Source organism: Danio rerio, chromosome 22 (assembly GCF_052040795.2).
Source record: "Danio rerio strain M-AB ecotype USA chromosome 22, GRCz13ab, whole genome shotgun sequence".
Taxonomy (NCBI): Eukaryota; Metazoa; Chordata; class Actinopteri; order Cypriniformes; family Danionidae; genus Danio; species Danio rerio.
The window spans coordinates 18,671,528-18,691,451 of NC_141042.1; the positions used below are offsets into that span (position 1 = coordinate 18,671,528).

The 19,924-nt window shown below is 31.6% G+C and overlaps 2 protein-coding genes across 4 annotated transcripts; one reads left to right on the forward strand and one right to left on the reverse strand.

Annotated features, from left to right (window-relative positions):
- The first annotated feature begins 1,106 nt into the window (after positions 1-1,106).
- Positions 1,107-10,372, forward strand: borcs8 (BLOC-1 related complex subunit 8). 2 transcript variants are annotated; one of them, NM_001098247.2, is made up of 6 exons: positions 1,157-1,235; positions 1,443-1,555; positions 2,820-2,884; positions 2,984-3,091; positions 3,228-3,301; positions 9,454-9,557. In NM_001098247.2, exons 1-5 carry the CDS (start codon positions 1,199-1,201, stop codon positions 3,277-3,279), a joined length of 375 nt encoding a protein of 124 aa, NP_001091717.1. In that variant the 5' UTR covers positions 1,157-1,198; the 3' UTR covers positions 3,280-3,301; positions 9,454-9,557. The 2 variants fall into 2 exon arrangements, with proteins under 2 accessions (XP_087159028.1, NP_001091717.1); XM_087302902.1 differs by lacking the exon at positions 3,228-3,301 and having other exon boundaries at positions 1,107-1,235; positions 9,454-10,372.
- On the reverse strand, positions 3,396-13,701 carry tmem221 (transmembrane protein 221). 2 transcript variants are annotated; one of them, XM_087304201.1, is made up of 4 exons: positions 13,247-13,701; positions 12,494-12,579; positions 8,291-9,389; positions 3,396-4,746 (listed from the first exon to the last, which is right to left on the reverse strand). In XM_087304201.1, exons 1-3 carry the CDS (start codon positions 13,534-13,536, stop codon positions 8,902-8,904), a joined length of 864 nt encoding a protein of 287 aa, XP_087160327.1. In that variant the 5' UTR covers positions 13,537-13,701; the 3' UTR covers positions 3,396-4,746; positions 8,291-8,901. The 2 variants fall into 2 exon arrangements, with proteins under 2 accessions (XP_087160327.1, XP_087160328.1); XM_087304202.1 differs by lacking the exon at positions 3,396-4,746 and adding an exon at positions 6,043-7,273 and having other exon boundaries at positions 8,244-9,389.
- Positions 13,702-19,924: the final 6,223 nt, after the last annotated feature.

A 19,924-nucleotide genomic window follows, 5' to 3' on the forward strand; every position in this document is an offset into this window, starting at 1 on the left:
AAAATTTCCTCAGAAGAAACCAGCCCAACGTTCTTGTAAACACTTCAAAAACCCAACAGTCAATTCTATCAAATGCAATGAGTGTAGTTAACTCAAAATGTACTAATTCTAATGTAGCTAATTCTACTCATTTGAAAAGAGTTTTGAACTCAGTGTTGAAGGTAATGAGTTAATTAAATACCTCATTAATTCAACTTAAATGGAGTAAGTTCACAGCATTTGTTCATTAATTAATTCATTTTCTTTTCAGCTCTTCTTGCTGTGAGGCAAATGTGCTACCCACTGAGCCACCGTGCAGCCCTAAGTTTACAGTACTTTTTTTTTATCTCAAGTGGTTTGAGCTGCATTAACTTATCAGGATTTACAGTACTCAGTTGGTTTGAATTCAAATGAGTAGAATTAACTTTCAGTAAGTTGAGTTAACAACACACATTTCATTTGATAAAGTTGACTGTTGGGTTTTACAGTGTACAGAAGTCTGAATAATTCAGTAACTCAATATTTTTGGTAAATCAAACCATTGTTCATCTTTTTTGTGAATGTGCTTGTGAAACAATTTTGGACGGAACTATGTATCAATCTCTCAGAAAAGACAAAGGTTAACATTTTTTTAAATACTTTTGAAATAATTTTGGTTTATTACAACTCTAAATCTTGCATTCAGTACATTGTTAATCTTTTTATTATAATGAGTATTTTTTTTTATTCACAAGTGTACATTTTTGGAAAAAATCCGTAGACATATAGTCATAAATTGTGTCTTAAATGGGCGTTAAAACAAAAAAGTCTTTTAAAAGTCAAAAATTACATTCAATGTCTTTGTTTTCAATGATTTTTTTCCCTCTCTTCTCTGTTTTGTTTTTGTTTCCTTTATATTTATTTTTTTCCTCCCCTCTTAAAATGTATTATGCAGATTGTAACAACATCTCCGTCTTTTTCTAAAGGTCTAAGTTTCTGCATGCTATTGTTAACTGTTTTTGAAACAAGTAAAAAAAAATCTTTTTGGTGAACCGATTCAAACGATTCGAATCACTCAGATGAATCATAACCCCTCAGAACTAAAGGCTAGGAACTATTTATTGAGCTTGTGTTCATCCGGATGATTTCTTGGGAGCACAATCTTAGGGAAATCAGTAGTGTTTTGATATTACAGAAGCAAAGTCGTATCAGGCGTTTATTTATTTATTTTTAAATAATAATGGAGGATCAAGAAATGCAGTTGAAAGTAAAAAGAGGTACCGCTGATAGATTCGAAATCTGTATGCCTATTGATTCGTGTTGGTCAACAATGACTTGCTGTACTTTTGTCTTCATCGTTTTAAAGATTTAATTTACATCATTGCATCTATTAGACTGTTTAATTGTGCGTTTGTCGTCATGCTGGTTTGTTGTGAACTTGAGGGAAATACACTAATGACGTGTTTTGTTTATCTCTGCTGCAGTGACTGATAAATTCACGGAGAGTATGTATGTTTTAGCCAATGAACCGTCAATAGCCCTTTATAGGTTACAAGAACATGTCAGGAGATCCTTGCCAGAGCTCGTGCAACATAAGGTACGTTATTTCAGCACTTTTCTTTGATACTGATTAGCTTTTATTTCTGGGTTACAGAAAGCACATTTGATCAGACACTAGTTCGTTTGACTGAGGTAAAGTTGGTTTTATATTCACATATTCAGACTTTCTCCTTCACAATATCAGTTCAGAAATATTCTCTTTGCTAATTCTAAATTGTTAATTCATATTTGCTGCCAATGACTATCAAATATTGTTCAGTCAAACACATAGTGCTAATGTTGTTTTTAAAAGTCATTCTTGCATGTGATTTCAGACCAAATATTCAAAGTACCATGGTAAATATCAATACACCGTGTCACAAGATGTCACTGAATGAATGTGCGAATATAAAACTAACCATTATCTTTTGAACTATTTCCCCAAATAATTAATCTAATGAAAATTTAGTTAGCAACAAAAAAGTAAATAAAATAACAAATCCTTTTTTAAATTTTGGTATGAGAAACATGCATTTAATTTATTTACTGAAACATTTAGTGAGATTATATATTTTTTATTATGTTAGCTAGATTATTTTGGTGGCATTTTAAATTATATTTACATCTACAATAAATAATACTTAACAGATGTTTGTTTTATTTTGTGTATTTATATTTATGTTAGAGCTAGAAATAATAATACATTATGCAGATGAAACATTTTGTCATCCTGAAAAATCACATAACATGTTACAAACATTTACAACATTTTGTCTCTAAGTTTTTTTTAAATATTGTTAAAATGCAGATTATTATTAGCTTATTAAGATGTCAGCCTGCTATATAACATTATAACATTACCTTGAAGACATTTAAATTAGCAACAAAAATTGGTCAGATAAACAAATCGGTCAGATAAACAAATATTTAAATGACACATTTAAATGTATTGTCTTGTATTTATGTTTGTAATTAGAGTATTGCTTTGGATATAAGAAACAACATGCATTTTTATATGTATTATTATTATTATTATGTATACAGTTGAAGTCAGAATTGTTATTAAAATGCATTTTTCTAAATGTGTTTTATTATTATTATTATTATTATACCTCGGGGATATACATACATGCGTACAAAAATTTTTAAGTAATTTTAGCACACACACACACACACACACACACACACATATATATATATATATATATATATATATATACATATATATATATATATATATATATATATATATATATATATATATCTTCATAGTTAAAACCTGATGAGTAAAAGTTTTACTTTAACATCATTTAAATTCATAGACAGACATGCAGAGCTGGGAGGAACAGAGTCAAGGAGCAATTTACACAGTCGAATATGCATGCAGGTAAGATATGCATTACGTGAAGTATCATACTACTGATTTAAATCCCGTAAAACTTCACCATACCTCATGACCGTTTCTCTTTGTTGTTGTTTTTTTCAGTGCGGTTAAAAGTATGACAAACAGTAGTCTCTATTTCAAGAACATAGACGGTCTGCTCCGGCAAGCCATTTCTCTGAAGGAACAGATCAGCAGCTCGCAGGGACGAAGGTTGTAATCGCCGTCCATTTGTTTTTGCGCTTTTATAAAATCACATCATTATTTAATATCTTTCTTTAATTTTTCCTCATTTGCTTCATATTTAATTTGCTCACTTTTCTGTTTTGAAATACGCATGTGGCTTCAGTGCTGTGATTAATCCAAACGAAACACCCGCACACACTTCAGTCACACCTTGAATCATGGAAATCATTTTAACAGGTTAGTTTTGCTTCATCTTTTTAATTTCTTTTTACACCCTGCATGCTGTTTACTTCACTCTTGTTTTTTAAATGAGAGAAGTTGAAATACTAAATTCAGACCAGCTTCTTCCATACCTTTATTTTGCAACTGAAGTAAGACGACAATAATCTTCTGCAGCAATCATGTTACCTTTATGTACAACAAACTTACATGTCATTATAGCAAATAAGAAACAAAGAAAAACAATCGTATAAAGCTACACAGAGTGTTTCAGAAACAATTACACAATATTATTTAGCAATTTATTAGATTTCTTACACGTCTAAGTTTATATTAGGTGTGTAAAAATAGTCCGATTTTGCTCTAAGTATCACATTTTGCACCTTATAAGACAAGAATGTAGCAGACATGCAGCATTACTTACACCTATATATAAATATATGAGAATATAAATAATAGCTAGCTGATGGTACATTGCTAATTTAGATTTTGCCGTCTGTCTCCCTTGTGCTACCTTCTTTTATGTTTATTTGAAGAATGCGATCTAATAATTCTGTTTATTATATTGAGTATGTTATTATTAATAGTGCTGCCTAATGAACGCATTAACGTGGTAAGTTTATTTGAATAAGATTTCAAATGGTAATTTCAAATGTGTAATTTAAACTTACCACTTTATGGCTGAGCATTTTTGTTTAAATGCAAATTAAATTATTCAACATATTTATACATTTCAAACTGCTGTAACAAACTACATTTTTTGGCCTGACTTTGTTCAAAATGACACTGCGACAGTTTGATTTTTAGGTTCACTTGATGTATTTTAGGGCCTTGGAATGGAGACATACTGTATATATTGGAAATTAAGAAGTTGCAATTGTAAAGAAAACATTGAAGATGAAAGATCTAATGTAACAAGGTGGCAATTGTGAGGTTTGAAGTCCTTGTGAAATGAGAAGTTGCAACTGAATTTATTTATTTATTTTAATTAATTAATTTTTTTTACTTGGTGTTTAAATGTTACACTTAAACACAGTTACATTCGGAAACAAAGTCACAATTGCGAGAATCTGATCTTACCATTGGAATATGTACATCTGCAAGAATATCTTGCTAATTTTAATGTAACGTTGTTGGAGAAATCTGCAAGATATAAAGTCACAAATGAGAAACATTAAATTCCTGCAGTGAGGAAAATTTTGCAGTTGTAGGTTTAATGTAACAATGTGACATTATGAGATACAGTCCTCAGCATATACAAGTACACCCTTTTAAATCCATATGTTTAATAAGCGAGACAATATTTGTGCAATTACAGTTGAAATCAGAAATATTTAACTCCCTTTGAAATTTGTTTCTTTTTTAAATATTTCCCAAATGATGTTTAACAGGGCAAGGATATTTTTACAGTATGTCTGATAATTTTTTTTCTTTTAGAGAAAGTCTTATTTGTTTTGTTTTGGCTAGAATAAAAGCAGTTTTTACTTTTTTAAAAACCATTAAGGTCAAAATTATTAGCCCCTTTAAGGTATTTTTTTTATAGTCTACAGAACAAATCATCATTATACAATAACTTAATAATTACCCTAACCTGCCTAGTTAACCTTATTAACCTAGTTTAAATGTCACTTTAAGCTTTAAAGGAGTGTCTTGAAAAGTATCTAGTCAATTATTATTTACTGTCATCATGGCAAAGATAAAATAAATCAGTTATTAGAAATGAGTTATTAAAACTATTATGTTTAGAAATGTGTTGAAAAAATCTTCTCTCCGTTAAACAGAAATTGGGGAAAAATGAACAAGGGGCTAATAATTCAGGGGGTTTAATAATTTAGATTTCAACTGTACATTAGATTAGTCAGTACTGAAGCCAAATCTGGAGCTTATCTAACAAAATAACTTACGATAACAGTGGAAAATGTATATATTATATATTACACCCAAATTTATATATTATAGAAAAATATATACAAATTTGAAAAAGAGTGAAATCAAGAGAAGAAAAATATTTAGTTGAAATTTTGTACATTGCATTTATTTCATTTTATTATATATTTTTTTGCAATATTTAGCTTGAATTTAAATGTATTATCTTTCAGTTTCTAAATATGAATATAAATTTTTTATTAAATATTAAAATATATCCGTTTAATAAATCCGTTTCATTTAAATGCACCAAAATACATTGCTATGTTCACTGAGAAATGGATAAAAATACTCATTTTCAAAATGGAGTGTACTCAATTATGCTGAGCACTGTATGAAGTCACAATTGTGGGATTTAGTCACACAAGCCACAAATAGAAAAAAATGTCAATTTGCAGCTGTGAAGAAAGTATTGCTATTAGGAGCTTTAAAATAACATTGTAACATGACAGTTTGATAAGTCACAATTTCAAAATGTCAAGTCAAACGTTGCGATTATAAAGTTATGATTAAAATATCACAACTGATACTCACATTGCGACATTCAAAACTTAAAAATATAGGTTGCAACTACAAATGTTTCAGTCACACTTTATTTTAAGCTACATATTTCAATATTAATAAACCATTAATTACGAGTTTATTTGTACGTTTATTTAAATGAGATTTAAAATGGCAATTTTAAATTTATCATTTAAACTTGCTCATTTATGGCTGAGTATCTTTGTTTAAAAGCTAATTTTATTACTCTGTATATACATTACAGATTGCACAACAAAGTTCATTTTTGGCCTGAGTTTGTTCAAAATGTCATCACAAAAGTTAGATTTTTAGGTTTATTAGATGTGTATCAGGGCCTTGAATAGGGGATGTACTGTACAAACTGATCATTGGAAATTAAGAAATTGCCATTGTAAGAAAAACATCAGAGTTGCAAGATGTATGTAACATTGTATTGTAACAGTAACATGAGGTGGCAATTATGAGGTTTGAAGTTCTTGTGAAATGAGAAGTTGCAACTGAATTGGAAATATAACATTTTTTAACTTGATGTTTAATGTAACACTTTAACACAAAGTTACATTTGGAAACAAAGTCACAATTACAAGATGTGATGTTTCAACTGGAATATATATATAAACTGAAACTGCAAGAATATTTTTGCTAACTTGAATGTAACTTTGTAGGAGACAAAATAACAAATTGAAAAAAAAGTCAGAAATGATAAATATTAAATTGCTGCAGTGAGGAAAATATTGCACTTGTTAAGTTCAATGTAACAATGTCACATTATGAGACCTGAAGTCACTTTGGAGATTTAGTTACACAAGCTGTAAAGAAAAGTATTACTATTAGGAGCTTTAAAATAACATTGTAACCAGATAATTCGATAAGAGTCACAATTTCAAAATGTCAAGTACTCCAATATCACAACTGATACTCGCATTGTGACATTCAAAACTTAAAAATATTAGTTGCAACTAAAAATGTTTTGGTCACACTTTATTTTAAGCTACACTTTTCACTTTTAATAAACTATTAATTACGAGCTTATTTGTAAGTTTAATTGAATAAGATTTAAAATGGCAATTTCAAATGTATCATTTAAACTTACTCCTTTATGGCTGCGCAACTTTGTTTATATGCAAGTTAAATGACATATTTCATATTTATACATTTCAAACTGCTGTAACAAACTTCATTTTTGGCCTAATTTTGTTCAATATGACGTTACAACAGTTTGAGTTTTAGGTTTATTTGATGTAGAGTTGGAATTATTAGTCAGAATTATCAACCAAAGTGAACGAGTTATAGTATAATGAGGGTTTGTTCTGTAGACTATCGGGGGGGAAAATTGCTTAAAGGGGCTAATAATTTTGACCTTAAAATGTTTTTTTTTTAAATTTAAAAACTGCTTTTATGCTAGCCAAAATTAAACAAATAAGACTTTCTCCAGAAGAACAAATATTATCAGACATACTGTGAACATTTCCTTGCTCTGTTAAACATCATTTGGGAAATATTTAAAAAAGAAAAAGAAATTAAAATGGGTAGCTAATAATTCTGACTTTAACTGTATTTCAGGGCTTAAAAATTGGGACATACTGTACAAACTGATCATTGGAAATGATAAAGTTGCAATTGTAAGAAAAATATCAGAGTTGCAAGATGTATGTAACATTGTAATGTAACATCTGGTGACAATTGTGAGTTTTAAAGTTGTAACTTTTTTAACTGGATGTTAAATTTCAAACTTTAACACAGTTACATTTGGAAACAAAGTCAATTGTGAGAATCTGATGTTACAATTGGAATATATAAAGCTGCAACTGCAACAATATCTTGCTAATTTGAATGTATTGTTGTAGGAGGCAAAATCACAACTACAAGATTAAAAGTCATAAATATTAATGCTGTGAAGAAAATATTGCACTTTTTAGGTTTAATGTAACAATGTCACATTATGAGATATGAAGTCACAATTGCAAGATTTAGTCACACAAGCCACAAATACAAAATATCAATCTGCAGCTGTGAAGCAAGTACTGCTATAAGGAGCTTTGAGATAACATTGTAACATCACATCATTTAATGAAGTCACAAGTTCTGAATGTCAAGTCAAACGTAGCGATTATAAAGTTATGAGTGAAATATCACAACTGATACTCACATTGCGACATTCAAAAATTTAGTTGCAACTACAAATGTTTTGGTCACTTTATTTTAAGCTACATTTTTTACTATTAATAAACCATTAATTACGACTTTTGCCTCAAACTCCTAATTTGCTCCTTATTAACAAGAATTGAGTAGAATAATAGATGTAGTATAATATCATACAGAATGTCTACTGTACACGTGCTAATAAACAGCCAATATCTTAATAATAAACAGGTAGTAAGACACTCGCTTATTGTGAAACTGAAGTGTTACCAATATACAGTTGAAGTCAGAATTATTAGCCCCCCTTTGAATTTACTTCTTTTTTTAAATATTTCCTAAATGATGTTTAACAGGGCGAGGAAATTTTTACAGTATTTCTGATAATATTTTTTTTCTGGCGAAAGTCTTTATTTCGGCTAGAATAAAAGCAGTTTTTAATTTTTAAAAAAACATTTTAAAAACAAAATTATTAGCCCCTTTAACCTGATTTTTTTTTCCGATTGTCTACAGAATAAACCATCATTATACAATTGCCTATTTACCCTAACCTGCCTAGTTAACCTAATTAACCTGGTTAAGCCTTTAAATGTCACTGTAAGCTGTATAAAAGTGTCTTAAAAATATCTAGTAAAATATAATTTACTGTCATCGTGGCAAAGATAAAATAAATCAGTTATCAGAGATTAATTATTAAAATTATTATGTTTAGAAATGTGTTTAAAAAAATCTCTCTGTTAAACAGAAATTGGGGAAACATAAACAGGGGGGCCAATAAATCAGAGTGGATAATAATTCTGACTTCAACTGTATTTTACTCTTGAAGCAGAAATGGTTCTTTTGATACAAAAAGAAACAAATGATATTAAAAGTGACACTATCTTTTGTTATCAAGTTTGTAAGGATGGATTTCAGACTTTCTTTAAGTGTTTTAGTTGCCTAATAATGCTGCATGCCTCTACATACATGAATATCATTTTAAATCAGGCACGTTATATTGCATCTTGACACCAAAGTGAACGCATTACCACTCATACTAAAGTTGAATCTTTAATCGTGGCTTTACGAGCGAGCACCGATCTCATCTCGCTGTTCACCCCGTTCCAGGGTTTGGCCTGAGCGTGAAATAGGCCAGACTCTGTTGAAAGTGTCCGATGGGTTCGTCCGCTTCCACTGCATCCGTCTTTATCGCTAGAGTGAGCCTGAGGCCCGTTGGATGTTGAATATTGTGATTTGGGTTCCATGTGAGCGGGGTTGATGAAATGGCTTGGTAGGTTGGCTAAGCTGTGTTGCCTTCGTGGATTTTCCATAATGCTTAGATTGGACGTTCGGATTTGCTCTGGGTTGTTGTGGTACATGGTGTGGAGATGATCAGTGCGGTAGTGTTTGGCTGCACGTGCTGCCCTTATTAAAGAGTGAATGATGATAAGTAGCAGGACGAGAACTCCGGAGGACAGCACACAAACACTGGCTATACCAGTTTCCACTTCAAACACCAGTACCATGTAAATAGACATGGCTGTGAAGGGGGAAAGAGAAATATATGACTTGTGAATGATCAATTTATGTACTGTTTTTCACAGAAAAAGAGCTTTGGATCATGGTATGCATAAGGATGGAGGAGAAAAACACAGCTCTGGGATGTGAAAATATGCACTGATGAAAGCCTGGATGAATCTGTGTGCCATTATCACTTGGTGCCACTGACTTTTATGGTTGATAGTCTACAGTATGGAAGCCCATTTTTCACCTCAAGATTACAAAATAAAAGTCATTTTGACATTAAAATATGAAACAAATTTGACATTTGTGAGATTTATTGTAACATGTTAACATGAAGTCACATTATTTAAAATATAATGTCATAATTGTGAGATTTACAGTCTCATTGTAACATGAAATCATAATATTTAATGTCATAATTGTGAGATTTTTAGTTGGTTAACTTTATTTGTCCTTTATTTTGGCATATATATATATATATATATATATATATATATATATATATATATATATATATATATATATATATATATATATATATATATATATATATATATATTTAATCATTTAAAAACATGGAACCCCTACTCTAAATAAATATCTATTCCTACTAGTCATCAACTGGTACTGAAAGAGGAGGAATTTAAAAACTTAATTGCTTGGGGTATAAATGATAACTTTTTCCTATTTCTTACACACCTGGTAATGCAATATCGATGACCTGATCATAACATTTGGAAGGTGTTTGATGAAGCATGTCTCTCATCATTGACAATCATGATAGCCTTATTTAGTTCTCTTTCTTTATATGTACGATCAATGCTCTTTAGTTTTATTCCCAACAACTTACTGGCTGTTATCTTCCCCAGTGACCTCAGAAGGGCCTCAGAAGAATTTCCATACCAACAGATCGCACAAAATGTTGCAATACTTTCAATAAATGCACTGTAAAACATGTTCAACAATGTGTTGTCAACATTAAAAGATTTTGTTTAAGAAGTATGTTCTCTGTTGAAACTCTCCTTACACAATCAGTCCATACATCCCACCCAAATATTTATAATTTGTTACTAACTGAATTTGTTCCCAGTTAATTATTGTGGGATGAGTTTTTGCTTTGTGTTTTCGGTGTGTTTAGCGGAAGGTTTGAATTTTCACACCAGTCAAAAAAAGTCAAGAACAAGGGCGTGTTCTTCCTCCTCTGCATTTAAAAGGCTCACCCTAGCGATATCATCTGCATCCATTACCATATATCTGTTTTTAATTGAACTTATACAAGAATTTGTATATAAAGTAAATAATAACAGAGATAAAACACAACCCTGGGGAGCTCCAACTGAAGCATGCATTTTATCTGAAAGAAAACCTCCCTTAACCTGTTGGATTCTGGAGCTAAGAAAATTGGTCACCCAGGCAATCATTTTGTTGTCTAATAAAAATTATATATATTTTTTGTCTGACTATAACATGAATTCACATTATTTATTATACAGGGTGGGCTATATTATATGGACACACCTTAATAAAACTTATTGGGAATTTCACAAGAAAAACAATGGTGTGCTTGGGTTTTAACTTAACGTTATTATTTCATGAGTTATTTTCAAGCCCCCTCACATATACTAATGTGCCACAAACAGGACATTAATATCAGCAACCATTGCCATTTTTTAAGGTGTATCCATATAAATGGATTATATTATTTAATATATAATGTCATAATCGTGAAATTTACAGTCTTATTGTTACATGAAGTCACTTTATGAAATGTAATCATAATTGCGAGATTTGACATCAATTTTCTAGGACAGTATTGAAATAGTGTCATTTAATGTAATATTTTAACTATCACAGAATATTATATGGGTGACACAGTGTGCTGTAGGTAGTGCTGTCGCCTCACAGCAAGAAGGTCGCTGGTTTGAGCCTCGGCTGGGTCAGCTGAAATTTCTGTGTGAAGTTTGCATGTTCTCCCCGTGTTTGAGTGGGTTTCCTCTGGGTGCTCTAGTTTCCCCAATAAGTCCAAAGACATGCGGTACAGGTGAATTCGGTAAGCTAAAATTGTCCTTCGTGTATATGTGTGAATGAGAGTGTATGTGTTTCCCAGAGATGGGTTGCAACTGGAAGGGCATCCGCTGCGTAAAACATGCTGGTTATGTTGGCAGTTCATTCCGCTGTGGCGACCCCAGATTAATAAGGGGGATTAAGCCGAAAAGAAAATGAATTAATGAAAGAATATTAAGTCACAGCTGTGGGATTCCAAATTGCTAACTTTAAAGTTACTGCAATAAAAATATTGCAGTTGTGAAACTGGATGTGTCGTGTTATGAGATACAAAGTCACCTTATAAAATATAAATATACAATTGTGAGATTTAAGTTTATTACATTAAAGTTGCATATTAAGTCAGATGTTAATATGTATTAAATATGCTAAATGTATTACAATTGGGATAGATGTATTTGCATATTTAAGGACAATAACAAATACAAAATGTAATGCATCACTAACAGTGTCAACTTAGGAGATATGAAGTCACACTAAGATTTACAATCTCAAATCGAAGATATAAAGTTGCTGCTGCAAATGAAAAAAATGTAACTGCAAAATTGTATTTGACAAAATATAAAAAGTGCCACATTCTCAGATTTAAAAATGGCAACTGCAGCATTTAAAGTCGCATCGTAAGAGTTAATGTTACAATCAACAACTGTAAAGTTGTAAATTCAAGGAAAATGTTATCAGGTATAATGTAACAAAATGCTATTAATAATATACATTTCCAGCTGCAAGGAAGATATCAAAATCGTAGGTAATAAAGTGACATATAAAATGACAATTTGGATATGAAATCTCAATGACTTTTACTTTTTGACTTTGATTACTAAATGGGCTTCCAGTGATACAAAAGTGAAAAAGATGACATCTGATGTAAAAGATGTAAGGATCAATATTTTATAAGCTGGTTTGGGTGTTTTGTTACAGTTTGTTAATATGTTTGCATTGTGAATCTACATAAGGATGGTGTAACACTATAAATGTGTATATTGTAAATATAATTAAAGGTTTTAAGCACATTTAGTGTCATTGTGTGGTTTCGGTGTTGGACTGAGTACTTACCAGCTAAATAAACTGAAACTCCTAGGCAAAACAGGCCGATGGTGACATGCCGGACGGCCCTGCTATCCATCAGAAACCAATCGGCCCTTAGGATATAAAGAAAAAGTGAGGATGAACTTACAGCAGGGCCTAAATTTGCAAAACAAATTGACATATTTCAAAATCACGCAAGAATTGTAAGACCACCTGAAACAATGAGTCATGCTGTTCTGTTTCCCAACGCTCAATGAGGAATTTTAAAATCCACTAAATATCAGTTATGTTAAATACAGTGGCACCAAAATATATTTGAAAACTTGAGCCACTTTACATTCCTTAATAAGAAAATTTCCTGAATTTATTAAAGGTACAAGCAAGAGGCTGAAATTATGCCCTTTTTCGGTTCCCTAAAGTATATGTGAGTAAAAAATTCTTCAAATAACCTTTTCCCCCTATCTAATATCTAAAGACCTTTTGTGGAATGCAAAGGTTGAATGAATGTTACAAGATTTTTCATTAAGACATCAATGCTAATAAAGAACATTTAAGGTAATTTTTATTAGATGCAATTCAATTACTTTTAAGGTAACACCACTGTGATGTGTCCATAGTAAATGTGACTAACCAGTCGTCCAGTCATAACACTTTTGGGGATTGTTTTGGCTTTGAAAGGCGTCCTTTCATATAAAAGTTACACTTATTTGTTCGACGTTCCACGTCTAGTTTAACGTTATTTGCATATTAGATGTCTACACAAGCATTGTAATCGATTACCTTTGCGTATCTGGTTCTCCTCGGCATATTTCAGTAGCAAAATAGCTGTGGAGCAAACAAACAACAACTGAGCTCAAGTTTAGAGTCAGAGACAAGGCTGAGAGGACCGTGGAAACAGGCAGTAACACCGCAGTGATGTCTTTTGGCACGAAAGTTGGCGAATCTTTGATAACAGCCTGTTGAGTTTGGAGCTGGAAGATCAAAATGACGGATAACACGGCCATTATCGAAGACAAAATCCCTAAAAACGCGAGTATCACGAGAGAACGCTGACTGTAGGAATGCGTCATGTCCGACAGTGAACAAGTGTCCGTTTTACTATATAAACAAAGGGCGAAATCCGCAATAGTCCATCAAAAATCTATATTTTCCCCAGTTTTCAGGGAAAAGCAGCGATGCGCGAGACGCTGCTCTGGAATGCGCGTGCTCTCGTGCCGCTGTTGTTCAGGCTGGGCATGTGATCCACTTTAAATCCCCAGATTAAAAACTTTTTCATGCAACAATGGGCTTTTTATTTGGATTTTTATTTACATAAGCAGCAGCTTACTCGTCCTAGACTTGTTTGGCTATTGAATTGATAGAAGTTCTCTCTCAGGGAATGTGCTTGACTATGACAAGCATGTTCTTTTAGTTAGTGCATGCAACAGGTGTACAGCCTGTTTATTACTATGTTGTTGTTGTTGTTAATTTATTTTAACGACTATGTTATTAATTATCACGTATTAAAATACTTTAACAATTTTTAAAACATTATCATCATGTAACTTATGACTGACAAACGTTTATAATTGTTTTATTTTATGTACACTGTAAAAAAATTCTGGTTGCCTTATTTTTTAGCTAAATCAAATTAACCTTGTGAGTGCATTGAACTCATATTATGTTAAACTGACTTAAAACAGCTTGTGTAACTTATAAAATTAAGTTAGAACATGATTTACTTGGTTTAATAAGTTACAATGACCTTAAAACATGCTGTCATGACTAATTGGTTATATAATGTTTAACAGTGTAGGCATATGCAACAGCCTACATAATCACATACAAAAATGTGTGTTAAATATAATACTAATAAATAAAATATAACTTCATGAAACAACGTACATTTATTTCTATATGGTGGATTCTAAAATTCTGTTAACTTTAACCAATATGAATGAACTTATAGCTATTTCTAGATTTATTTAAAAAAAACTTTGACTATTCAATTAAACAATTAAAATAAAAATAAAACCATTTTTGTTTGAAATATAATAAGCAGGACAAAAATAGTTATATATGAAGAGTTCAAATGCAAAAACGGTCTGACAATTCCATTACAAATGAAAAATTTTCTTAGCCTCCTTTGTTTATGTTGTGGTATCACTTTAAAGACCATGACAATGACCACAAAAGGAAAATTACTGAACCAACAGAGCCTGATAAAAATGTTCATTTTAGAGGAAAATTTCATATGGTATTTAAAGGTTTTTGCATCTTAACTCTTCAAATATTACATAAAATCGGCACTGGTTATAATGCGAAAGAAAGAAAGAAAGAACTTAGAATAGTACAGTTTGCATAACATAGTATATTTTCATAATTTAGGATCCACAATGGTGATGTATAGTGCAAAATAACTAAACAAGAGCAGTTTGTCGGGTTGGAAAGGCGTATATACCAGTGTCAGAGAGGAATATAGGATAAAGGACATGAACCCCGGTGACTCTGCTGCCTTTAAAATGTCTTTTGGAAATAGGGGCAGCAGTTGCTCCTTTTTAAAACTAATAAAGCTTAGCTTTTCGGTTGCCTTAGAGACGAGCTTTGCACTCCAGAGAACGCTTTATAAAGGCAATGGAAAGCTATTTGAAAAATAGGCCACATTACAGTCATTCATAGGCTCTGATTTCTGAGAACGAGTGCTTTTAAATTGCTTTGAATTGTCTTTATATGAAGATTATCCTGATTGAAAGAAAAAAAAAACTTTGTAGGGAGCAGGCCTTTATGAGTAACATTCTTTATGAATATGATATACAATTTGGCATGTATATATCTACTGTCACATGCATTTTGTTTAAACAGTTGCATGAGGGTAAAACATTGCATGTTACCTTGACCCTGAATGCGCAGGTGGGGTTTTTTTGCTCAAAATGGGCTGATGAGAACTCAAGGTCTGCTGCTGTGCTTAACGCGATAAGCCTGACACTATAAAAAACATCGTCTGAAGAATTGCCTGAACATGAACACTGACCAGAAAGGCTATTTCTGAATTCGAGAGACTCACCACATGCACAAAAACTTCAGGCCACTGATGTTGTCAAAAGCAGAAGTGAGAGGTTTCAGGAAAAAAAAGTTGACACTTTCCAGAGTTTCCTTTATTTGATGTGAAACCATTAACTTCTAAAAACAAATAGATATATTAATACTTAAAAAAACTATTTTCTAACATTAAAGAACCTTCCATGGAATCCAATTTATTAAAAATACATTTTTAATATAGTAATGTCCCAGATAACCTTTTAATCAAACTTTTAAAAAAAAATTTCATTTTCTAAAAGAACCATTTTATGTCTTAATGTGAAGCTTTGCATAAAGAAATATCTATGGAATGGAAAAGATCAACACATAAACTTGTATTCTGCAACAATACCATATGGGGTCTATAACAAACACTGCAGTGAACAGTTCCAAACAGATCAATTTCTTTAGTGTGAAAAACATTTTAATAATCTGAAGTACCTTTTTTCCACCATAATCACTTATTGTGTAGCATTGAAGGTATAATCTTAGTAGAAATTTAACATTTTGTACACATCTAGACACACAGTATATTGTACATTGTAGCATCTACAGAACCTTCTAATGTCAAAAAGTTATTTAAAGAGGGGGGAAAGTGCAAGAAGTTTCGATTTTAAAATGTTTTAATGGTTCTTTAAGAACTATTCACTAAAGCATACTTGTGTGAACCAAAAACAGTTTGGCATCGCTGTAAAAAACAAAATAAAAACCTTTTAAAAGTTATAACCTTTATTTTTAAGATTGAAGAAAGTTTTAAGGAATGTACAGGTTCTGCATTATTAATGCCCCAAATTTTTTTTTTTTTTTTTTTTTTGCTATAGAATAATTAAATCTAAATATGAGGAATGTTTTTATTATTTGATAATCTGAAGAAGTAAAGATTCACTACAATTCTGTAGGGGTTCCAAATAAAATATTTTTAGTTAACAGTTCGGGTCAGAACCATTTTTCCTAATGTAAAGAACATTTTAACAACTCTAAATAATCTAAAAAAACATTTTGTGCAATGTAGTCTTGGGATTCCAAAATTCACAGTGATTGACATGACACACAGACAAAAAAATTAATTAAATATTCAGTTTATTCTAAAATAAAAAAGTGGCAACGATTTACTCAATTTCAAGTGGTTACAAATCTTAATGTTATTTAAGCTTCAAGGTAGATGTTTTAAAGAATGTTGGAAACTGGTAATCATTGACTTCCATTGTATTTTATTTTTTTTCATTCTATGAAAGTAAGTGGCTGCCACATTCCAACATTCTACAAATCATCTGCTTTTGTGTTCAGTAAAAACAAGAAAGTGGTTACAAATCTTAATTTTATTTAAGCTTAAAAGTAGATATTTTGAAGAATGTTGGAAACTGGCAACCATTGACTTCTATTGTATTTACGTCAAACTATAGAAGTCAATGGCTGCCAAATTCCAACATTCCTTAAATCATCTTCTTTTGTGTTCAGTAAAAAAAAAAAGAAATAAAGTGGTCACAAATCTTTTATTTAAGATTTAAAGTAGATATATTGAAGAATGTTGAAAACCGAAAACCATTGACTTCATTCTATGAAAGTCAATGGCTGCCACATTCCAACATTCTTCAAATCATAATTTTTGTGTTCAGTAAAAAAAAGAATATGGTTACAAATCTTTTTTAAGCATAAAAATAGATATTTTGAATAATGTTGGAAACTGGTAACCATTGACTTTATTGTATTTTTTTTTTTTTTCAAATTTAGAAGTCAATGGCTTCCGGATTCCAACATTCTTCAAATCATCTTTTTTGTGCTCATTAAAAATAAAGAAGGGGCGACGCTGTGATGGTGTCGGTAGCACGTTCGTCTCACAGCAAGAAGGTTGCTGGTTTGAGCCTTGGTTGGGTCAGTTGGCATGTTTGTGTGGAGTTTGCATGTTCTCCCCGTGTTCATGTGGGTTCCCTCCGGGTGCTCCAATTTCCCCCACAAGTCCAAAGACATATAGGTGAATTGGATGAGCTAAAATTGCCCGTAGTATATGTGTGTGAATGAGTCTTTGTGGATGTTTCCCAGTGGTGGTTTGCCGCTGGAAGGGCATTCGCTATGTAAAACATATGCTGGATCAGATATTTTTGGGGCAGTACGGCGGCGCAGTGGGTAGCACAATCGCCTCATAGCAAGAAGGTCGCCGATTTGAGCCCCCGCTGGTTAGTTGGTATTTCTTTGTGGAGTTTGCATGTTTTCCCTGTGTTGGCATGGGTTTCCCCCACAAGTCCAAAAACATGTGGTAAAGGTGAATTGGGTAATAGGGAATTGGGTACTCATAGTGAAGGAGTGTGTATGGTTATTTCCCAGTGATGGGTTGCAGCTGAAAGGGCATCCATTGCGTAAAATATATGGTGGATAAGTTGGCGGTTCATTCTGCAGTGGCGACCCCAGATTAAAAAAAGAACTAAGGCAAAAGGACAATGAATGAATAAATGAATGAATGAGTAGATATTTTGAAGAGTATTGGAAACCAGTAATCATTGACTTCCATTGTATTTTTTTCATACTGTAGAAATCATTGGCTGCCGGATTCCAACATTTTTCAAATAATCTTCTTTTGTTTTCAGTAAGAAAAAAAAAGTGGTTACAAATATTTTTAAGCTTAAAAGTATATTTTGAAGAATGGTGGAAACTGGTAACCATTGACTTCCATTGTATTTTTTTATTCTATGAAAGTCAATAGCCACCACATTACATCATTCTTCAAATCATCTTTTTTGTGTTCAGTAAAAAAAGAAAAAGAAAGTGGTTACAAATCTTTTTTTTATTAGGCTTAAAAGAAGATATTTTGAAGAATGTTAAAAACCGGTAACCATTGACTTTCATTGTATTTTTTTATGTCAATGGTTGCCGGATTCCAACATTCTTCAAATCATCTTTTGTGTTTAGTAAAAAAAAAAATGTAAACAGATGTGTTTTTTTGATAGAACAATCCATTTAATAGCTAAATTTAGTTTTATTTAAAATGTCAAAAATATGCTCTGAGCCTTAAAATGCCTCATGAATGTTACATTAGACAGAGATGTTTGTGCAATATTTAATATGTCTTTTCACATCAGTGTTTAGATGTGTTCTCTCCGGACTAGAGGGAATCCAGATACCCTGAGCTTCCTGCAGGAGGGATGTTGAAGGACTTTCGGGAGCATGACATGAGGTTGCTAATTCTTGCATCAGATGACATGTAGATCAAACTCTCTGAGGGGAACTAAAGCCACTGTGTTCACAAGTGAGTGATATTGGTGGCCTCTTCACAGCATGTTCTGTAAAGTTCTCTTGTGCATCTCATTGTCACTTTTTATGGGAAGTAGTCAATGTGGGTTCAGAAGACGCTATTAAGATCATATGCACGACTAAAATGGAAACTAGCTAAAGTTACTTCTGTTATGGTGCAATTATACATGCAACGAAGATCTGTGCTCTGTGCATCAATTTCTGAATGAGTTTTTATTTTTATATTGTCTTTTATATTTTGATGCGGTCGATCTGATGTAAAATGTAATAAAGCGCACATTGCATTTGACATCCTTTAAGTATTGAATGTTTTTTTTATGTTTGCAATTGATTTCCTTGTGTGCAGTGAATAAGATATTTAATATGTAATTAAATTGTTAATATTTTTAATGTAAAGTTTTTATATAATGTTTTATTTTATTACAGTGTGGTGACATTTCCTCCCAATTTAAAAACAAATCCAAATCTCAAAACATGCCATTTTGTTGTCATTTTATGCTAAATTAAATCTCCACTTGACAATAAAATTGTTTTAGTTTTTTATTTATTCTCTAAACTAAAAGAAAAAATTAAACTTTTTTTTAAATATTGTATTAGAGCCATTCTCAGTTATGAAAAAAAAAAAAATTTTAGTATGAAATTCAGAGGAATTGTTTTAAGACCTTTATAGAATAAAGTAAAAATGTTACTTAAACACAAATCCAGGTAAACTGAAAATGTGTTTCATACTGTATATGTAAATATGTACACACACACACACACACACACACACACACACACACACACACACACACACACACACAGACACACAAACCGTATACAGAAGTGTGAAAATAGTGTTTCCTTCATGTTTGTTTTTACATGTTTCTCACACTTAAATGTTTCAGATCATTAAACAAATTTAAATATTATTCAAAGATAACGCAACTAAACACATCATGCAGTTTTAAAATTACTATTTTTATTAAGGGGAAAAAATACTAAATTGCATAGCCCTGTGTGCAAAAGTGTTTGCCAAAAAACTAATAACTGGTCGGGTCACCGATAGCAACATTTATTTATTTTTGATTACTTGCAATGAGTCTGTTATTGTGCTGTGGAGGCTTTTGGCCCACTCATCTTTGCAGAAATGTTGTAATTTAACCACATTGGAGG